The sequence below is a fragment of the Ipomoea nil genome, unplaced genomic scaffold, assembly GCF_001879475.1.
Source record: "Ipomoea nil cultivar Tokyo-kokei standard unplaced genomic scaffold, Asagao_1.1 scaffold1940, whole genome shotgun sequence".
Classification (NCBI taxonomy): domain Eukaryota; kingdom Viridiplantae; phylum Streptophyta; class Magnoliopsida; order Solanales; family Convolvulaceae; genus Ipomoea; species Ipomoea nil.
The window spans coordinates 461,477-483,955 of NW_017618368.1; the positions used below are offsets into that span (position 1 = coordinate 461,477).

The window sequence follows — 22,479 nt, forward strand, 5'->3', positions numbered from 1 at the left end:
ATATTGTTGTCCTCATTTGAACTCAACCCCATATATATATATATATATATATATATATATATATATATATATATATATATATATATATATATATATATATATATATATATATATATATATATAAAACAAATTGCACTTTTGGTCCTGTGAGTGTTAGGGTACTGACAATTTGAGTACGTGACTTTCAAAAATCCCAATTTAAACCTTTAACTATGCATTTTTTGGCACATTTGGTCCTCCGGGCCAAATTGCCGGCCAATTTTGGCCGGAAAAACATAAATTGGTTCAAATTGTTTTTTGACGAGGGTAAAATTGTCATTTCACTCTCTTCTTCTTCATTCTCCCCCTTCTTCTTCATTCTTCTTCTTCTTCATCCGGAAAAATGGAGGCTTATATTATTACTGAGCGGCGCCGGTGAGGAACGGGGTTGAGAGTTGAGATGATGATGATGAAATGCATTATTATTACTATTATTCCCAGTAATGGCTCTGGCACTCTCTTCTGCTAATGCATCACAGAAAGCTCTGTGTGTGATAAAACTATCCCTCCTGCCCATATCAAAACTAATATAATTGAACCCATTTTTGGTCAAGAAATTAGAAGAAAAGGGTGAAGAGTTAAAGATTAGAATACCTAGAAAAAAGGGTTCCACAGTCGCATCTATATTCCCTTGTTCCACAGGTTTTAGAGTGAGCCTTCCAATCAGACTGAACTGCATAGCGCTTAGAACATTTGTCACATTTCCACTTCTTCTCCCCATGTTTTCTGCAGAAATGCTTCTTAATCCCAGTGAGGTCTCCTAGGCCTCTAGATGGGTCATGGTGGACGCAGTTAGTTTCTGGGCAAACATGCATACACCTTCTTCCTCACAACATCCTTGCTGCTTCTCTGCTTCAACTTCAACATTCTTCGTTTTTCCGACAACGCATTGCCGACAACTAACGCATGAGGGTAAAATTGTCTGACCACTAAAGCATTGCCGACAACGCTGTTTTCTTCTCCTTTTTCCGGCCGCCGGTGAGCGAAGAAGAAGAAGAACGAAGAAGAAAGGGAGAATGAAGAAGAAGGGAGTGAAATGACAATTTTACCCTCATCAGAAATTAATTCGAAGCATTAAATCTTTTTCCGGCCAAAATTGGCCGGCAATTTGGCCCGGAGGACCAAATGTGCCAAAAAATGCATAGTTAAAGGTTTAAATTGGGATTTTTGAAAGTCACGTACTCAAATTGTCAGTACCCTAATACTCACAGGACCAAAAGTGCAATTTGTTAGTTCATATATATATATATATATATATATATATATATATATATATATATATATATATATATATATATATATATATATATATAAAGTTCAAATGCGGCGGGGGTCTTCCCGTGCGGCGATGCGGCGGAATTCCAGAATACACCAACAGTGTTAACAATATGCACCAACAGTGTAAGAAAAACACAGAACAGTGAAATGCAATAAAACATCACAAAATACACAACAGACTCAAAAAAATACACCATATAACTCACCACCCCCAATGGTATATTTCTGAATAGTGTAGGGTGTTTTTACTCACACCTAATGGTGTGTGTTTGGTGATGCCGGGTTCTGTTTACTCTAATTTTTGTGGTGTATTTTCCTAACGTTGATGGTGCATATTTGTTGAACTATTGGTGATGCCGCACCGTAAGACACCGCCGCACCTGAACTCGCCTATATATATATATATATATATATATATATATATATATATATATATATATATATGTATATATATATATATATACATATATATATATATACATATATATATATATATATATATATATACATATATATATATATATATATATATATATATATATATATATATGTATATATACATATATATATGTATATATACATATATATATATATATATATATATATATATATGTATATATATATATATGTATATATACATATATATATATATATATGTATATATATATATACATATATATATATATATATATATATATATATATATATATATATATATATATTTATAAATTTTAGTTAAGTACCTTGTGCACAGATGGTATCCGGGTCGGACTCCTATATGGGAGGTTGTGAATTTGAGCCTCAGTCGTTGTGTTATTGGCTTTTTGTTTTTCTATGTTGAACAGATACTACATTGTAATAGAGTCAGTAGCATTCAAATATAATTCTATGAGAACAAAATAAATTATCATTCCTTATTTTCCATGTGTGTGTGTGTGTGTTTATATATATATATATATATATATATATATATATATATATATATATATATATATATATATATATATATATATATATATATATATATGAAGGTTCAAATGCAGCGGTGTTTTACGATGCATCGTCACCAATAGTTCAACAAATATATACCATCAACGTTAGGAAAATACACCACACAAACTATTAGCTGTGATTAAAAACACCATATAATGTCTGGAAATACACTGTTGGCGGTGGTGAGTTATATGGTGTAATTTTTGGGTTTGTTGTGTATTTTTTGGTGTATTTTTTTTTTTTTTTTTTTGCATTTCATTGTGGTGTGTTTCCCTTACACTCTTGGTGCATGTTGTTCACACTGTTGGTGTATTCTTAAATTCCGCCGCATTGTCGCATTAGAACTTTTTCCTATATACATAGGCACACACACACTGAAGGTATAAAAGTATAATTGCACAATATTAGTATAATTACCTAATAATTATTATGGTAATTAAAAGATTAATTGCACAAAAAAAATTATAATTGATTAATAATTATTATTTTAATTAAGCTAATAATTACAAGGATTTTAGTATAATTAGATGGGTCATTTAATTTTTTTTATATAATAGTTAAAATTAATAATCATTAATATATAGAGGAGGTGGAATAAAAGTAAAGGCAATCTGGTGAATAGAATTATACTTAAGATATAAAAGTAGAATTGCATAGACATTATTATAATTAAATAATTAACAAATAATTATTATGGTAATTAAGCTAAATATAGATCGTTGAATTTATTTTTATAATAATTACAATTAAATTACTTTATCATTTTTTCTCCTATTTATTATAGTAATAATATAAATACATAAATCATATTACATATCAATTTTTTAAGATAATTGTAGATAAACGAGTCATATATTATTTAATTAATTGAGTAATACTTTTGCACTAATCTTATAATCAAATAAATGTACATCTTCAAATATTAGAATTGTTTATAATTTCATCTTTAATTTTATTATCTAAATATATAATAAAAAATTTTATTTGTGCATCGCATGGGTAATTAGGCTATTATTTGCTTGAATTCAAGGAAGGATAACATAAAAAAAAAAAAAAAAAAAAAAAAAAAAAAAAACATAATCAATCCAACATATTTCATCAATTGCACAATGTAATATTTGTTATTATAATTTATATAATTGTATATCGATTCAAATATTCTTAAAATATTATAACAAATCAATTTCGTGCAACGCACGAATGAATATACTAGAATTTTAAGAATATTTGAATCAATATACAATTATATAAATTATAACAACAAATATTATATTGTGAAATCTATTTAATTTTAAAAATACAACAATATTAAAATTCTTAATCCTATTTTTCCGTCTCTACTCAATAATATTGAATCAATGATATTTAGTTTACACCAATATACTTAATTATTCGACTTTGTTATTTGCTTTTTATTATTTATAAATAAACTAATTTGTTATTTTTTCGTTTCTTTTTTTTTTCTTTTCTTTTAAGAGTTGATGTTATCGGATTCATATAAAAAAAAATAGTTTGCTCTGGTGGAGTTGAAGAAGTTGCTATCATTGTGGGGAAGAGCCTGAAGGACTTTCCAGAAATGCCAATTCCAGATAAAACTAGCATGGGTTTGAGTGAAAACATGTTGATAGCTGAAGAGTTGGCGTATGACAAGGAATCGTTGAAGGCAGAGCATGAAACATTGGTAACACAATTTACCAACGAGCAAAAGAATGTTTACGACTCTGTGATGCATGATATTGATTCCATTGGAGGTGGATTGTTCTTTGTGTATGGTTACGGAGGAACAAGCAAGACATTCGTGTGGAAAACGTTATCGTCAAAGATAATGAGACACGGTGATATTGTTCTGAATATTGCTTCTAATGGAATAGCATCTTTGCTCTTGCCGAGAGGCAGGACAACACATTCCAAATTTGTTATACCACTCTCTTTGAGCGAAGATTGCACGTGCAATATATCGCAAGGCAGTGACCTTGGTCAGCTTATAATAAGGAGCAAATTGATAATATGGGATGAAGCACTAATGACGCACAAACACTTTTTTAAGGCTTTGGACAAAACTATGAGGGATCTATTGGGGTTCGTCATACCGGGTTGTGACACCCCAAAAATCTGCATTCAATCCATGGATTAATTGAGTAATTAATCCTATTTTATTTGAGGAATTAATTCCTAAAATCCTGATTTTTAATACTCAAGGACTAGTATTTGACTAGTCAACCTTTAAGTTGTGTTGTACCTTGAGCTTTGAGGGGAGTTCCCTTGTTCCTTACACTTTCTAAAGGTTAGTAAGGGTATCCTTGACTTTTCACCAAGAGTTAGTATTGTAACCTAACCTAGAAGACTTCTTCATTTCATTCCTTACAATTCTTAGAAATTAGCTCTACCTTCTCTCTAGAAAGGTAAGTAGCTTATTCTCCAAGCTAAGTTGAGACCCTTGTCAAGATTCCAAGATTTGCTACCAAGATTCAACCTTTCACCTATTTGGGAATCTAGGAGGGTAAGATCTAAGTCCATCTTGTGTAGTTGGTTTCATCTTAGTCGTATTTTTCTTAAAGGTAGGATCTTTATGATCTTTTAGTTTAATCTTGAAGTGGGTTTGGAAAGTAAGCCTTGTGGGGAGCTTGTTGTGGTGTAAAGTGAAGTCTTTTGGTCTACAAGAGGTAACCCATGCTCTACAAAACCTATTTTGCTTACCTATATGTGATTTCTTGGATTCTACTTGTGCTTTACTATGAAATGTGAGGGTTTATGCATTTCTCTTGTGATATTGCATATCTAGAGCTTGTGTTTAGGGTTCCTTTGTGCCATTGCTTGGCATTTTCCATGATTCAAGTCATTTTGTTGTGTTGGGTGAGATTTGGCATGTTTTGGACTTGAATTGGTGTTTGGAGAAGAAAATCCCCGAAGGGATTATTTTGCACAGGTATATGTACCCGCGGGCGGAACGACGGGTCGAGCTCCACCCGCCGCCCACCCGCGGGGAACATGTAGCCGGTGTGTAGTGTACCCGCGGGTGGAACCACGGGTGGGAGCCTACCCGTGGGTCCACCCGCGGGGAACACAGTGGAGATGGATCGGGATTTGTTCCCCGTGATTCGTTTGACTCGGTATTTGGTCTTTTGACTTCCCGATGTTCTTTTGTGGAACTATTTGAGTGTCTTCTTGATGTTTCGTATGTCTAGAACTATACGGTAGGTATCCATATAGGACTTTGGTGTCTTGAATCGTGCTAAGTGTTCAACATTGTGTTTCGTTGGACCGTGAAGTGTCTTGTGTGTTCCTCGGAACTATCTTTGGTTTCCCCGTTGATAAGCATGCTAGTTTGGTATCTAAATGCTAGCGTGTGTGTTGTTTGTACCTTCCGATGGGTTGATGATAACTTGTGTTATTCATCGTTGTTGTTGTTGGGCTGTGACCCATTCCTTGATTGAGTGTGTTTCATACCTTTGTTGCAATCCGTTGATTGATTCCTGTTGAGGTGTGATGTGTGTGTGGCTTTACCTGGATTGCACGATTAGTGGTATGGGACACTAGTCACCAAGGTATTGCAGCGGTCCTCGTGGTGGCCGTGACGTGAATATGGAGTTGTGACCTGTGTGTCAGGTTCACGTATTTCTTGGGAAGGCGTGTGTCACCGTGTGTGTGTACGGTACCTTGTGTACTATGAAATCGGTGGCTTTGTCGGAGGTTTGTTGGAGGGGGAACGACGGTTCCCGGGGGAATAAGGTTGGACTTGGTGTACAGGGGTCCTGGAGGTAAAGGTTGGAACTAGATATAAGGTTGGGGGTAGCCATAAGGTTGGAACAGGGCATAAGGAAGGCATATCAACTCGTGATGGGTGATGTCACAAGGGCTTGTGTAGCCATTGTTGTGAGTTCTCTTTCTTGTGATGTGTGTAGTCACAAGGGCATGTTGTCATCGATCTTGTCTTTATCCTTTGTGTTGTGGTTATCCTTTGTGGTTTGGGATGTGTTCCCGTGTTATCTTTGTGAGTGTTGAGTCTTGTGTTGACTGTTGATCTTGGTTTTTGACTTATATACTTATGTATTCCGTTTCGAAGATGGCTTTACAACTTATATCTATCTATGTATGATATTTCACATGTATTGGTGGGTTACCAGCATTATTTGCTGACCGAGCGTCGTCCCATGTTTATCTTTGTGATCTTTCAGGTGATGTTTAGACGAGCGCGATGTCTAGTGCCTGGTAGTTTAGTGTCTTTCCCTTGTTTTTGGCTTGTGAGCTGATGTAGTGATAGACTTATGGATTTTGGGATAGTTGTGTACACAATGCAGATTTGACCACCGTAGCGTTTATCATTGTTGGTAAACGTGGCATAACACCCCTGTTTGGATTTGCTTTTATCCAGTTACCTTTTTGTCTTCCGCTGTGCTAGTGTTTTGTTGTGTTATCTGCATGTGTTAAGGCTGTCGTTTTAGCTTGTTTTAGAGGGGGTTACAGTAGTGCTTAAAAGACTTTTGGTGGAAAGACAGTAGTTTTGGGCAGCAATTTAGACAGATCCTACCTGTTATTCCGAAAGCAACAAGACCAGTAGTGATCGGAGAAACTATTAATTCTTCATACCTGTGGACAAATTGTAAGGTATTAACCAAGAACTTAAAACTACGAACCTTAGCTTCAAAGGAAGATAGACAGACGGTTGATTGGTTTTCAAAATGCATTGAAGACATCGGAGATGGGATTGCAGGGGTTGTAAACGGCTGTTCATTTGAGATCGATATTCTGACACGGTTTTTGTTGAAGTGTGGACAGGATCCCATAGCAACTATAGTGGAAATCACCTTCCCAAGCTTGAGATATGGCATGCTTGATGAGTCGCAGCTAGAAGGCCAAGTGATCCTCTCGCCGACTTTAGATGTCGTTGATCAAATTAATCAGTACATGTGCGGCATGAATACTGTAGAAGGACGAACATATTTAAGTTATGACTCTTTGTGTATGGCAGAATCAGACTGTGCAAATTTATCAGAAGTACACACTCCTGAATTCTTAAATAGTTTAAGATTGTCGGTCTTCCTAATCATTCATTGACATTAAAGGTCAGTGCACCTGTTATGTTATTGCGGAACATAGACCACTCCCTTGGCCTTTGTAACGGGACGCGGCTCATCATCACAAGATTGGCAGATCACATTATCGAAGCAAGAATCGTTAATGGGACACATGAAGGAACCAAAGTTCTTATCCCCTGAATGTCTCTCACTCCTTATACGAGATTGCCCTTTAAGTTCCAACGTAAATAATTTCCATTGATGCTTGCATATGCCATAACTATCAACAAAAGTCAAGGCCAAACACTAACTTAGGTTAGGTTATCGCTAAAAAACTCGGTCTTTAATCATGGACAATTGTACGTTGCTTTCTCTCGAGTCACCCATCCTAATGGCCCGAAGGTGTTAGCTCTAGTCGAGGATGGACAAGATTGTGTTGTGACTACCAATGTTGTCTACAAAGAGGTTTTCAATAATGTGTAAATACAATCGATGATATTATGTTTTTTTTCAAAATGACAAAGCTATATATCTAGACAAAAATATATCCTCTATACAAATGAATTATGACAGCAATTGATTACTATAACTAAGTTGCTAGAGGACGAGCACATTTGCCCAATTTAAAACAAAATCTTAAACAATGATATATAAAATCTTTAAAGTTATAACATCGCATGTGTACATCTACACATTAGCTATTAATTTGAGCAATTATTTGCTTGAATTCAAGCAATGATAACATCAACAAACATAAACAATCCAAATCATATCTTTAATTACACTATATAATATTTGATATTATAATTAAATAATTGTATATCGATCCAAATATTCTTAATATATTATAACAAATTCATTCCGTTCGCACGGGTGAAAATACTAGTTAATATTTATAACTTTAGACTTTAGATGGAGTAGTGGTTGAATCGTGATATAGATTTGTTGTTGGAATGATGGACACGTTTTCTCATTATCCATTTCATCATGAGTGTCATCGGAAAGGAATAAAGTTTTCTTATCTACCTACATTATTATTTTGCTATGTCGTATCATCTCTTGCCGCAAGCCGCAAAACAACAGTAAATACACTGAAGTGATCATTGCAGATGGCATCTAACTACTTCCCCACCTCAAATATTTTTGAAATTTTTTACTCGAATATTTTTAGACTTATTTTTCAAACTAGAGTTTTTTGTTTTTTTTTTTTTGTTTTGTTTTTTTGTTTTTTTGTTTGTTTGTTTTTTTTTTTTTTTTTGTTGTGTTTCGTCACTACTTTATCATATGTTATCTTCATGTCATACGCCTCATCGTCTAATGAAATAATACAAGAATTTAAAATTTCTTGATTAAAAATTTAACCTTGGTCAATTTGTGCATGTTTTGTCCTAAAGGTCTTGCTTTTAGAGTAAATTGTCCTAAAAACACGGTTTAGCACGGAAATACCTTTCTAATTGTATTTTACACATTTTTAGGTGTTTTTGGATGGGAAAAATGGCAAAAAAAAAAAAAGGTAAAAAGATCGAAACTAAGGAAAAGAGCAACTCCGATGCACCGTTCCTGCCACAATTATGCCTGAGAGGAGAAGCAATGGGATTATTTTCCATTTACGCCCACCTTACGGCGTAAGGGATGACGTGACAAGCGAAGAAGGAACGCGCACTGGAAGGGGGGAATTATTCCCCATTTACAGCGTAATAACGGCGTAAAGAGCTGCGTAAGGATGATCAGGCAACAGCTAGGAGAAACGCGCGCCTAAGGAGAATTATACCCCATTTACGCATGCGTCACGGCGTGAGGCCGTGCACAAATGGGAGGTCGAACAAGCTACCCTAGCTATTTAAGGAAAAATCTGGTTCATTTGCTAGGGGAGCCACCAATTTTAGAGAGAAGTTTTTAGAGAGATTTTAGATCTAGAGTAGTTTACATTTTTCTCTTTCTAGGTTTTAGCCAAATTCCATTTGATTTGCAAGAAGATTTGAAGATTTGAAGATTTGGAGTCCTTTGTAGCTTGGATCTTCATCTCCCACTTGTCATTGAAGTGATCTAGCTTGCATTTGGGTGAAATCTATTCCTTACTCTTTATTTCTTAGATCTTGTTTTGCCTAATTTGTAATTGCTTGATCTTGGTCTTAATGATGATTGGCTAAAATTTTAGGGGTTAGGATTATTGTGTAAATTGCTATTGCGTTGGATGGCTTAATTTGATTTGTGATATTGTGGTGATTGAATGTTGTTGGCTTGAATGTCTTGTTGGAAGTGGGATGAGTACAATGACTCTTGTGTGTGAGTGTGCACCACATGCTTGTAGAATTAGGAAGGATTATGTTGTCAAGAGATTGAGACATAATCCTAGCCTCCTTCCCTTGCAATTCTCGTCCTAGATCCAAGAGGATTAGGCCCGGAAAGGAATGTGGGAAAGGTGTTTGTTAAATTGCCCCATACAAGATAAGAGCACTAGCGTGTCACATCTCCCTATGGGAGGCGTAAATACCGAGAGGTTTTGCGTTAGTGTTACGCACTGGCAAGCCATTCCTCTAGACCTTTGCCACAACACGCAACTACCGCCCAACCTTTGGAGTATCCAACCACACAATACAATTAGCACACAATCCTAACCCGTCTTTCTCTCTTTTGTTTTACTTTTGTCTTTGCCTTTCTTATTTTCCTTTGCAACTCCTACCTTGTTAATGCAACCCCTTGACCAAGAATCTATAAGCCCAAAAAATCCTCACCATATCACCCACTCAACACTTCCAAGTTTTCACTCCTTAGAGTACGATACTCGGGGACCTTAGTACCACCTTAAGTGTAGTAAAAGCTAGTTTAGAAAACCTTAATAAATTAGAGCTTAAAAACCTAAAAAGCCCTTTACCCTTGGTGAGTTTTAAACCCGAGCCTTTGCTTTGCCAACCCAACCCTTACACCATCTAAACCATTTGTGTTTCTTAAACCTTGTTAGACTTAAATTCCTTTTCACCACATTTTTTTTCTCAAAACCCTAGCCTAAATCCCCAAATAAAATTCTTTTTTCCTCTTTCTTCCCCATTCTTCTCCACCCGTGAACCAGCCGAGAAGCAGCAACGCGAGGAAGCCAGCCATTGACCTCCTCCAGCCCAGCTATCCACCGCCCGTCTGCCACCCGCTACCGTCGAACAGCGCCAGAAGCCGCCGCAACTCGCCGCCGCCTCCTCGCCGTCGGATTTTGGAAAAAAAAAAAAAACAAAAAAAAATTGAGAGAAGAGAGTTCAAGCTTCTACCTTGGGTTGATTTTGCATCGTGCCTAGAAAGACAAGTATCCTCAAGAAAGTATATTGGGTGAATGCCCACTACTCGGTTTTGGAAGGTAAGACTTTTGAGCCCGAATTCTTTTCAAGTACTATTTTGGATGTGCTTAATTTTCAAGGTATTTTGGATGGATATTTGGCGATTAAGAATGAGACCTACCCGAACTTGGTAAAAGAATTTTATCGTTGTATGGTTGTGAAAAAATCGGGTAGTAAGTTGGAAATCACCTCGAAGGTGAATGGTGTTAAGATTGTGTTGAATGAGAATAGGTTAGCCAAGCTCCTTAAGTTAACTCTAACCGGGGTCGCAGAGTACAAGAGAGATACTTGGATTGGAACAGAAGGCCTTGACCACCGGGATTATCTGGGGTATTTGTTGGGAAGGACAGATGGTTTCACTCAGGCCACTAGGCCTTAAAAGAGATGGTTGACCGGGGAACAAAAGATCTTAGTGATGATTGTCACTGATAGTTTATTTCTTAACAACAACAAAAGCAATCAGGTAGGGAGTTTGGAATGCACCTTCGCCTACTTCCTGAAACACAAGGTGAAGTTTAATCTGCCAGCCTTGATGCTATAACACATGGAGTATTGCGTGGGTCACAACCGCAAGAGCTTGCCTTATGGGATGATCTTAAGCTGGATCTTTGAAAGGAAAGGAGTGGATGTTAGAGAGACAATTGCCAAGTCTGTTGGCAAGATGGTTTTTGACGCTTTGAATCTTCGAAGCTGCAACTTGTTTCAAGTGGAGGGTAATGAGTATATTTCCTTAGAAGAGATAGCTAAGAAACCATCGGGGGAGAGGAGGCTTTTAGTATATCAGTTGGCCGTTCTTATTAAGAAGCTCAAATCTGTGGTTGAGGAGTTGAGGGATGGTGACGATGAGGAAGAGGATAGTGATCCCGACAACGAAGAAGAAGCCCGGAGGAAGGAAGTTCGAACCAAGGGAGAGCACGACCCCATGAATATGGATGAGCGTGTGGTAGCTCTCTTGCGGAAGCAGAACCGGATGATCGAGGAAGGGTTCACGTACATGAAGGCGAAGTTCGCTTCAGTAGACCGGAGGTTGACCGCTTTGGAGTCCAGTTCAAGTAGAAATAGAGCTGAAGAAGACTCGGGTGATGAAGCCTCTGAAGACTAGGACGGTGGATCCTCTCAAGATGAAGAGTGGGGTAACCCTTCTTTACCCCTCGTTTGTTTTGTTGGAATCTGTTGTCATGTTATGTTTGAACCTCTAGTAGATTAGTTGGGATAGTCGTGTGATAAAGTTGTGGTATGAAATAGGCCTTTGTTTGGTAGTTCTTTTAGTTTTAGAAGTGGTGTTTGCATGGTGGAATCCTTTGTGCCTTAAAGACTTTGATTGTTGTCTATTCTCAACCTTGTTATCCATTTTGTTTGTTCACCGTTGTTGTTGTTGAACCTCGTTGCACCCAAGCTTCGAGGACGAAGTTTTTTGTTAGAGGTAGAGGGTGTGATACCCTGGGAAAATCCAATCTTTAAATAGAATTAATTATGAAATTAATTCTTAGCCTTTTCAAGAATTTCCCTTCCAATTCTTCAATTAAAAGTCGAAAGACTTAAATTGACCAATCCTTTGGTCAATTGGTGTAGTCAATAAAAAGGAATTTGAGCTTTATGAGTTGTACATGGCCTTTTTGTCTTCCTAGCCTTTTAGTAAGGGTATGCTTGTCTTTTCACTCTTGCTTGGCATTCAAGCCTTTCCCTAGCAAGATCACATTTCATTCTTTCATTTGGCAAGATACTCTAAACTCTCTACCCTCTCACTAGAATAGTAGCTTTCTTCCCAAGCCAAGAAAAGACCACCTACTTCCTTGCAAGGGATCTCTTCAAGATTTCACCTTTCCACCACTAAGGCACTAGGAAGGGTAAGATCTTAGTTTAGTTGTTATTTTTGAGTAGTTTTGCATGGTCTTTATCTAAGTTATGGTTCTTCTTGTGTGGTTTTGGTTTGGTTGAGAAGACTTGGTTGAGGAAGATCTTCAAGAAGAGGTCTAGGGGCTAGAAAGGAAGTGTATCTTGGTCTAAAAAGGTAACACATGCTATACAAAACCTATTTTCTACTTGATATGATGATTCTTGACTTCTATTTGATGTTCTTGGTGTTATTGTGAGATTTGATGCATATTCTTGTGATTATGCATGTTTAGAGCTTGTATTTAGGGTTCATAAATGCTATCCTTTGAGCTATTCATGTATTCAAGTCATTTCCTTGTTGAATGTGAGGTTTCGGGTGTTTTGGACTTGAACTTGGCTTTGTTGATGTTTTTCCCCAAAGGGAATTTTGGATTGCTTCAGGGGAGGCAACGGGCGGAACAACAGGCGGGGGATCTACCCGCCGTTCCACTCGCTGCCATGGTGAGTCGTGCCTGGAGGGCAGGTCTACGGGTGGTGGTCCACCCGTGGTTCCACCCGCTAGAACCGGCGAGTAGGTTGTAACACCCCGTGTTACGGCCTTCAATCCCGGATTAATTATTTAATTAATCCCGTTAATAATAATTAAATATGATTTAATTATGTTAGGTTTACCTTTAATTTATTAGTAAGGTCCACCATGAACCGTGGACCCTTGCCCGAATAAGAATCTTAAGCCTGTTAGGAATAAAGGAAGTAGGCCTTTTACTATTCAGATTAGGATTAGGATCCTCTTTAATTAATATGGTCCACTATGGACCATGGACCCTTATCCCTAAAACAAGCTCTAGCCCTATAAGGAATAGAATTAGTAAATCGATACCATTCAGGCCCTAACTAGGAGTCTTAAATATATAAATAGGGAACTTAGGACGCACCTAGAATCCCCACCACAATAATCTCTCACCACCCAAAGAGTTCCAAGAATCCCCTTAGGAGAAATCAAGAAAGCTTAAAGAAAGATCCTTCATAGCCAAGGAATTAATTAAGGCAAAGAGGTAACCCATGTCTCAACAAAACCTATTTTCATAGCTATGATTCCCCCTTAGGGTTTCCCCCATATTATTGTGATTGGCGAGATATGATGATGATTATTGATGTTTGATGTGATGATCCCATGAGGGATCTTGATAATCTTGATATTGGGAGATTCTTGATAATTATGGAGTTCTTGATGATTATATGGAGTTCTTGATGATTATGTGTTGTTCTTGATAATTGTGTGATGCTCTTGATGGTTATGTGTTATTCTTACCGAATCTTGCAATTAGAAGACGAATCGTATCCTTGTTGATATAAAAGTGATTAGAACCCTAGGTTGTATCGTATGTTATGATTCTCGGATTGTGGGGTGGGGAAATCGCATGTTTGGGTGTTGATTATGTCTAGAAAAGCATGATAGGTTATGTGCCGTTCGTTTCTCGTATTTAATCCGTTAATTGTCTACGTGTTGTCGTTAATTGCATTGTAAGGTGTCTAAGCATGGTTTCGGGTTCCACAATGGTTCCCGGGGCGCAAAAGTGATGAAAAGAGTCAGTGGGGGGTAGGTGGGGGGGTAGGAGACCCGCCACCTACCCACGGCCGTGAAACACCGCCCGGCAGCGGGTGGCCGGCGGGCGGGCAGCTACCCGCCGGCGACCCGCTGCCCGGAACAGTAAAGTCCGGCGGGCAGCCGGCGGGTGGCCCCCCACCCACTGGCTACCCGCTGGAAATTATCCCACCTTGGGATCCCAGCTTCCCCGTTTGATGTTCCCCCGTTCCCCGTGGTGTCCCAACGGACTCCGTTTATCGTGCCTATGTCTAGTTTGATGTTTCGGGTACCGTTCGTAGGTTTATGAGTCTATTGTATTGCATGCTAGTTGAATTGGTATCCCGTTGACCTAGGTGGTAGGAGTATGAATCCCTTAGGACTATTCTTTGTATGTGAAGGATCACGCATAGGTCTTGTTATACGTTTCCTCCCCCTTCCTAATGTGTAATGTGGGTTGCATGTGCTTGCTATGTGTTATGTGTGTGTGTTACCCCAATTCGGTTGCGATCGGATTAGTTATCCTGAGCTGCGGTTCAGAAGCTGGTTGCGGTCAGATTGATACTCTTGGGCTGCGGTCCACCGTTTGGTTGCGATCAAACGTTTCTATACGAGCTGCGATTCGTCCTTTTTCCTGGCTACGGTCAGATGACATTCTCTTGGGCTGCGGTCCACTGTTTGGTTGCGATCAAACACTATGATGAGCTGCGGTTCATCGGTCGGTTGCGATCGACCCCTCCGTGTTGCGATACGGGGCAGGGTGCTGCGGGGCCGTGTCAGAGCTATATGCGCTGACCCTCATGTATGGGCATGCGATTGGTCCTGTGGCGCCAACAAAGTGTGTTATGTGCTGTGACATGGACGAGTTGTGACTACGAGTGTCTTGGGAGATGTGACTATGGGATTTATATTGGGGATTGTTCATGTTGGGTTATGATCATTGTTTATGCTTTGCCTTATCTGCCTTATCTTTTGTGAACTGCATATGCTCGTTATAACTGTTGCTTGTGTCTGGCCTTATCTGTCGAGTCATTCCCGGTTTTAAAGCTAGAGTTCGTAGGATATATTTTCATGCTCAAAATGGTTTTCGTATATCTATATATATCTCTATATGTATTGTATTTCAACGCGTTGGAGTGGGTTACCAGCATCTCTCGCTGAACAGATATATTTGGCTTTCAGGCACAGAAGATTAAGTCACTGGAGTGCGCTAGAACTTAGAAGTAGATAGTTTCCCTCTTGGCCTGCGTGCCACGTTTACGTATTTACGCTTTGAGGATATTAGTTAGTTAGCCTGTGCACTTGGGTTCTCTAGCCCAGGTGTGGCATAGCACCCCGAACGCTTGTATTTATATCTTGGGATTTAATAAGATTCTACCTTTATTATAAGTTTTAAATGTCTTGAAAATCAGGGGTGTTACAGTTGGTATCAGAGCTTAAGTTTGACCCTAGGATAAGACTCTTAAGACCGGACTTTAGGACACTAGGCTTGAACTCTAGGTACTTAGAAACATAGGATCCAGGAATCTTAGGACGCGCAGTGAGATTGTGAAACCTACACATAACCTCCCCTCACTTCATCCCTCTCTAACTTAAAGGAACCTCCCCCTATGCTTACCACACCAGGTAAGGGTGCGAATAGATAAGTTTACTTCCACAACTGGGTAACGTACACTTACCCGATAAATCGCCTCGTCCTAACTCCCATCAAAAGACTTGACAAGGACCCTGACCAAAGAAAATGAAGATTTGGATGACTACTAAGAAGAGGCGTTACAGTCAGGACTGCTAAAAGGGACGGACTGCAATACGCACCAACCCAGGGTAACCACGATAACCCCCGAGTCAGACAAATGACATGCACCTTCCGACAAGTTGCCTTATCTCGGCAAACCCGGGTTGCGGCTACAACAAACAGGAAGGAGAACTAGGACACCTATTAAAGTAGCGAAGGAACGACACCATTAGTCGAATCCTTGGGTGCAAGGTAAGTATATCGCGACACCTTGCGACCCCACCACCCCAATTTAAAATATCATCCGCCCTGAAACCCCAGCATCTTGATACCCCTATTTGTTGAAAACTCCCACCCCGAATCCTTAATTACCTTAAGAGCAAATTCGCAACCGTCATGACCTTGCTCACCCTTTGTTGCGCTTAACCCAAACCCTCGGAAACCCTAAATTGTTATTGCCCTTACTCTAAGTTCATATCCCCACTCCGTTTGGAAACCCTATTAAAAACCGTAGAGCAGCATAAGGCCCTTACCCTGCCCAGGGGCGTGAAGAACCGACATTCATTGATTCAATATTAAAATAAGTTGTTAGATAAGAATCGGCGAAGTAGGTGGAGGTTACAAATACGTATCACCCCACCCTTGCACGAAAACCGTGAAGGCTTCACGAGAAACCATAGCCTGTACGTACGCCACCGAAGAACGCCATGCGTTGACAAGAACGGGCAAACAAATACGTTCAATGTGTCAGGGGCCCTCGCTACAGAAAACATCGTCAAATAGGTGCAACAGGCCGAACCTCAAGGAGGACATAAAGCCTTGCTAAGAATTTCATCCACCAAGGAAGGGATGAAACCCAACAGAACAAGAAAGACTAAACCGAAACCCCCCCTTACCCTTAAGAACCCTCGGCAAGGATTAGGAGTCAAGACCTAGGGGTTTGACCCACTAAACCGACTAGGTCCAGACTTCTGGACATCCGAGGGGAACGTGCACGGAAACCATCATGAGAATTCCCTGGGAGCCATAGAGACGAAAGGGACTTCGACACGGGAAGAGAAGATCAAACGAAAATCTTAGAATCAAACAAAGCCAAGGAAAAGGGATCACCAGTTCGACTGCACGCCACAACCAAGCCCCAAACAGGCATAATCACTCGAAGCCAAGAGTCCATAGCCCCTTTCCCTCCCCTTGCCAATCAAGTACCATTTCGTTAAAGAATCCGTCCTATCACTCCAAACCTCGCTCTTGATCCCTCATTACAGACAAACCCGTACAAGGTGGCAACCTTCCTTCCTGTATTACGACCTTGAGACATCGACCCTATCCGCCCCTCGACTTTGAAACCTAGCCCTTGCACTTCTTACACCCCTTTAAACCCAGACCAGGAAAACATTGATATATATATGTATGTATATCTACCTCTAGAACTCGTGCTTAAGGATCAATGAACATTGTACGATGGGTCATCCTATGTATCCAAGTCCCTTTTATTGTGCACAAGGGCATGGGACTTGTCAGGACATGAATCTGTGCATTTTTGGGGTCTTTCCCGAAGGAATTGACTATTCTTAGTCACTTTCCCGCGGGTCCCCAACGGGTCCTTGACGGGACCTTGGCGGGTCCTTGGCAGGAGCTTGGCAGGCGGACGACCGCCCACCTCGCGCCCACCGGTACAATGTGCTGATTTCTTAACCCCTCATTTTATTGATTTGTGGCGCACTTGTGTGCCTCGATTGAGGAATGTGAGTCTTGGGTAAGGAGCCATGGACCACCCAAACATAGTGTCCTACGTAAAAGACCTTGACGCACGAGACACCATCGGGAAATCACAATCAATTACATTGCACGAGTAATTGAAATCGGATCCTACGATACAACCGACTAGGGATGTTTGGCGTAAAGGATTGCGCAAACCAAGGAGGCGAGTTGGGAACCCGTACTAAGAACCCACGAAAACCTTAAAAGTCAAAATGCTAAGGAGGGACCGGGACTCCTCCAAACCATGGACATCGTCCGAGCAAATCAGAGGACTCCTTACAAGTTGTATGGAATCAAGAACTACGTAGCCCATGGTGCCAAGCAAAAGGGTGAAGAACACATTCGCGCCAAGACTTCAAGGGTCATTAAGGACCCACAAGGAAATGAGGTGACTCGTAAATTCGCCGAGTCATACCACAACGAGATTTGGTAACCGACTGCGCTTTAACAGAAAAAGGGCACGCAAGGACACCTTCATCATTAAAAATAACACAAACAGGGCACAACAATGCCGAACCTCGGGTAAGACATGAAGTCTTACTAAGAATTTCATCCACTAAAGAGGAGATGAAATTCAATAAGAAGAGAAATTCAACCCAAAGTCCATCGACTCCCAAGAGACTTTGGGAAGAATTTGGGAAGTGCGCCCTAAGAGATTGGCTTGGTTGACCCAACTCGGTCAAGACCTTGGGCGCATTAAAGAAGTAAGTGTTGAATCACCACAGGAAATTCCCTCAAGAAAGAAGAGAATGATGAAACCTTAGCCTGGGAAGCAAGGTCTAACAAGGATCTTAAAGTCAAGCAAGCACCAACACCAAGGAAGGAGGATCATCAGCTCGTCGGCGCATCGTGATCAAAGCATCTAACCAGATTATTCACTTGGGATCAAGAAACCTTAACCCATCCTAGCCGAATTCCTTTCCCTCCCTCGGAAAATCGGCCCCTTCCTTATTTCAAAACCCTTTCTACCCTTCAGACCCCATTCTCAATCCCATGTTTTAACGATTCCATACAAGTGGCAACCTCACAACCTAAGTTGTAACCTCGAAAACTCGATCCTAATTCCTGAATTCACCGTGTCCTCAAGTTTGAAACCCACTCTCTTAGCCCTGTAAACCTAATCGTTCCCAAAAACCCAACACACATAGGCGTGCAAGTATACAATTTCCCCGTGGAATACCTTCTCTATAGGACCACAATTCTTCTCTTGACTCGTTAACCCTGCAATGATTTCCAAGCTTCGGGGACGAAGCTTCTCGTAAGGGGGGGAGAGTGTAACACCCAGTGTCTTGGGAGATGTGACTATGGGATTTATATTGGGGATTGTTCATGTTGGGTTATGATCATTGTTTATGCTTTGCCTTATCTACCTTATCTGTTGTGAACTGCATATGCTCGTTATAACTGTTGCTTGTGTCTGGCCTTATCTGTCGAGTCATTCCCGGTTTTAAAGCTAGAGTTCGTAGGATATATCTTCATGCTCAAAATGGTTTTCGTATATCTATATATATCTCTATATGTATTGTATTTCAACGCGTTGGAGTGGGTTACCAGCATCTCTCGCTGAACAGATATATTTGGCTTTCAGGCACAGAAGATTAAGTCACTGGAGTGCGCTAGAACTTAGAAGTAGATAGTTTCCCTCTTGGCCTGCGTGCCACGTTTACGTATTTACGCTTTGAGGATATTAGTTAGTTAGCCTGTGCACTTGGGTTCTCTAGCCCAGGTGTGGCATAGCACCCCGAACGCTTGTATTTATATCTTGGGATTTAATAAGATTCTACCTTTATTATAAGTTTTAAATGTCTTGAAAATCAGGGGTGTTACATAGGTGGTGGCGGGTAGTTGTCCACCTGTGGTTCCACCCGCTGGAACGTGTTGTTTTGGCCTCCGTTTCGTTGGATCGTTGTGTATTTGTGTGTCTCCTTTGATGTTTCGTACGTCTAGAGTGGTGTCCTAAGTATCCATGATAGGGTTTTATGTCTTAAATCGTGCTTATGGTCCGACCTTGCGATTCGTCGGATTAATGTGAAGTCATTGAGGTTCGGATGAACCGTTATGTTTCCCCGTTTGATATACATGCTAGTCTTAATGTTGTTGATGCTAGTATGTGTTGTTTGTTTATTCCTAAAGAGGATTGGTAACTTGTGTTGCCAAAGTTGCCAATCAGGGTAGTCTTTGGATTAAAGTCTATCGTTGTTTGATGGTCTATTCTTGTCTTTCATCGGAATTTATTGTTGTATCCTTTGATATGATCATGTACATGTGATGTACCCGTTTATCGATACTTGATTGGGCTATTGGTGAGCCTCAATCCTTCTTGATGATGACTATGTGTTACTATATGTTTGGTGGTGTTGTTACTTGAGCGTTGCTCATGAGTTCGGTGGTTGTTACTATGATATTTAATGGTACCCTCGTGTACTGAGTTCGATGGTATTATGTTTGGTGGGGGACGACGGTCCCAGGCAGAATAAGGTTGGACTTGGTGTAGAGGGTGGCACTAGGAGGTAAAGGTTGGAACTGAAATAAGGTTGGCCTGGAGAGAGCGGTTGGAACAGGGCATAAGGTTGGAACTAGTCATTTGTTATGTGATCTTTGAATGTGATCCTTGTCTCTCACGGTTCGTGAGAACGTACCTTATGTTGTCTCTTGATTGATTATCGTTTTTGATATACCTTGTTGTTGATCATGTTGTCCTTGTTATCCTTATTGATTATTGAGTGATCATTTGATGTTGGTCTTTATTCGAGAGTGACTTGGTGTTGAGTCTTATGTTGTTCCTCTCTTGATTTTAAAAGGATATATATTGTATTCCTCTGTCTCAAATGGTTTGATTATACCTATATATTATGCTATTTAACGCGTATTGGTGGGTTACCAACATCTCTCGCTGACGGGTGTTATCCCTAATGTTTTTTACAGGTTTTGAGTAGCTTTTGGAGAGCGCGCTAGCGGACCGTTAGATAGTGTAGCTCTTTATGACTTCCTTAGTTAGACTTGCGGCCTGTGTGCCTCGAATATTAAGACACTGTTAATGATGTGTTGATTAGACGTAGTCTGTGCACCTATGTTTGATATAGGTGTGGCATAGCACCTCCGTACTTAGACTTTGCTTCCGCTGACTTAATGAATGTTTAGCTTGTTTTTCCCTTTTAATTAAGCTTTTAAATTTTGGTAAAATCGGGGGTGTTACAGTAAGCGAAAAAACTCATTGTCAACCTCCAACAGAAACTAGGATTAGCACCTAATTTAGGTTCAAGAAAGGAACAATTAGAGAAGTACCTGACATTATACAATTTAGATACAGTTGAATTAGGATGAAGGAGAATCCTCCACCATTTCTTAGCCAAAATGGCCTTGTTGAACTCATGCAGACGCTTGAATCCAAGTCCACCAAAAGACTTCGATACACTCATGCGAGACCAAGAAAGCCAATGTTTCCCCTTTCATTACTACCGTTTGAGCTCCACCAAAATTTATTCATAATCCTTTCCAGACTTTGACAAAAGGTGATAGGAAGGTAATATATACTCATTGCATATGTAGGAAGAGCCTGTGCCACACTCTTCAACAAGACTTCCTTTCCCGCTCGAGATAGGATTTTCTTGTTCCAGCCTCCTAATATTTGTTTCAGTTTAGTCTCAATAAAGCTCAGCACCCTCTTATTTCTCACCACACCCATTGGTAAGCCCAAATATTTACCAATGTCATTTGCAGGAGTCATACCAAACACATCAGCCACCGAGTTACAAGTCACCTCGTTAATGTTTCTGCTAAAGACAATACAGAACTTTGTATAATTAACAGCTTAACCCAATATCTACTCATACTCTATCAAACATCGACGAGCCTCATGTGCCTCCGAGATTGTGGCCTTAAAGAAAACCAAGCTGTCATCCACAAAAAATAAATGTGAAACCCCCGAGGCCCCTCTAGCAACAGAACAAGCGGTGAGAGATTTAGCACAGACAACTGTTGACAATAGGTAAGACAGACATTCGGCACACAAAATAAAAAGGTAGGGTGAGAGAGGATCACCCTACCATAGACCACTGGATTGAATAATCAGATTTGACACATCAACATTAACCACCACATGGTACCTTACGGTAGATAAACACATCATGATCAACTCAATAAAGTCATCCGAAAACCCCATGTGATTCATAATCTCTCCCAAATAATGCCACTTCATCATATCATACGCCTTAGCCATATCCAGTTTTAGCGCACTCCAACCACCATGCCCATTCTGTTTACGTTTTAGGTAGTGAAGCACCTCTGAAGCTATAAGGACGTTGTCAATAATTAACCGTCGTGGGATGAAGGCACTCAGAGTATCGGATATAATATCACCAAGGACTTCTTTCAAGTGGTTTGCCAATATCTTAGCCAAGATCTTGTAAGCCACATTGCATAAAGTAATTGGCCTTAGGTCACCCATACATTTAGGCAAAGTTTTTTTAGGAACAAGTGTATGTTTGCATCATTCATACCAATCGGCATCCTGCGGTGGCGTAAAAAGTCAAGAATGAAATTAGAAATATCCATACCTATCTCGGGCCAAAAATGTTGATAGAACGCCGGGTTAAAGTCGTCTGGACCAGGGGACTTATCAGGAGCCACGCTAAAAACAGCCACACGAACCTCATCAACCGTAAACAGCCTCAAAAGGTGGCTATTGACTGAAGCAGATAATCTTCGACAAAAACCATCAAGTCTATTACCAACCTGGGCCCCATTCGAAGAGAAAATATGGCTAAAATAATGCACAACCACTTGAGGAATGCCACCGGATTCCACCCATGCCCATGCACCAGCCTCGTCACGCAACTTCATAATTGTATTTTTCTTCTTTCGATTCGAAGCATAAACATGGAAAAACTTGGTGTTACGATCACCCATTTT

At 39.8% G+C, this 22,479-nt stretch overlaps 1 protein-coding gene across 1 annotated transcript; it reads left to right on the forward strand.

Moving 5' to 3' along the window:
* The first annotated feature begins 3,886 nt into the window (after positions 1-3,886).
* On the forward strand, positions 3,887-11,030 carry LOC109146848. Its single transcript, XM_019294521.1, has 2 exons — positions 3,887-4,286; positions 10,732-11,030. The coding sequence occupies exons 1-2, from the start codon at positions 3,887-3,889 to the stop codon at positions 11,028-11,030; spliced, it is 699 nt and encodes a 232-aa protein (XP_019150066.1).
* The last annotated feature ends 11,449 nt before the right edge of the window (positions 11,031-22,479 follow it).

What these genes read in the sequence shown, in the direction of transcription:
- LOC109146848 (XM_019294521.1), top strand. Translation starts at nt 3,887, where the DNA reads ATGCCAATTCCAGATAAAACTAGCATGGGTTTGAGTGAAAACATGTTG. An exon ending in ATCGCAAGGCAGTGACCTTG is followed by an intron (nt 4,287 to 10,731) that starts GTCAGCTTATAA and finishes TTAATTTTCAAG; the next exon opens with GTATTTTGGATGGATATTTG.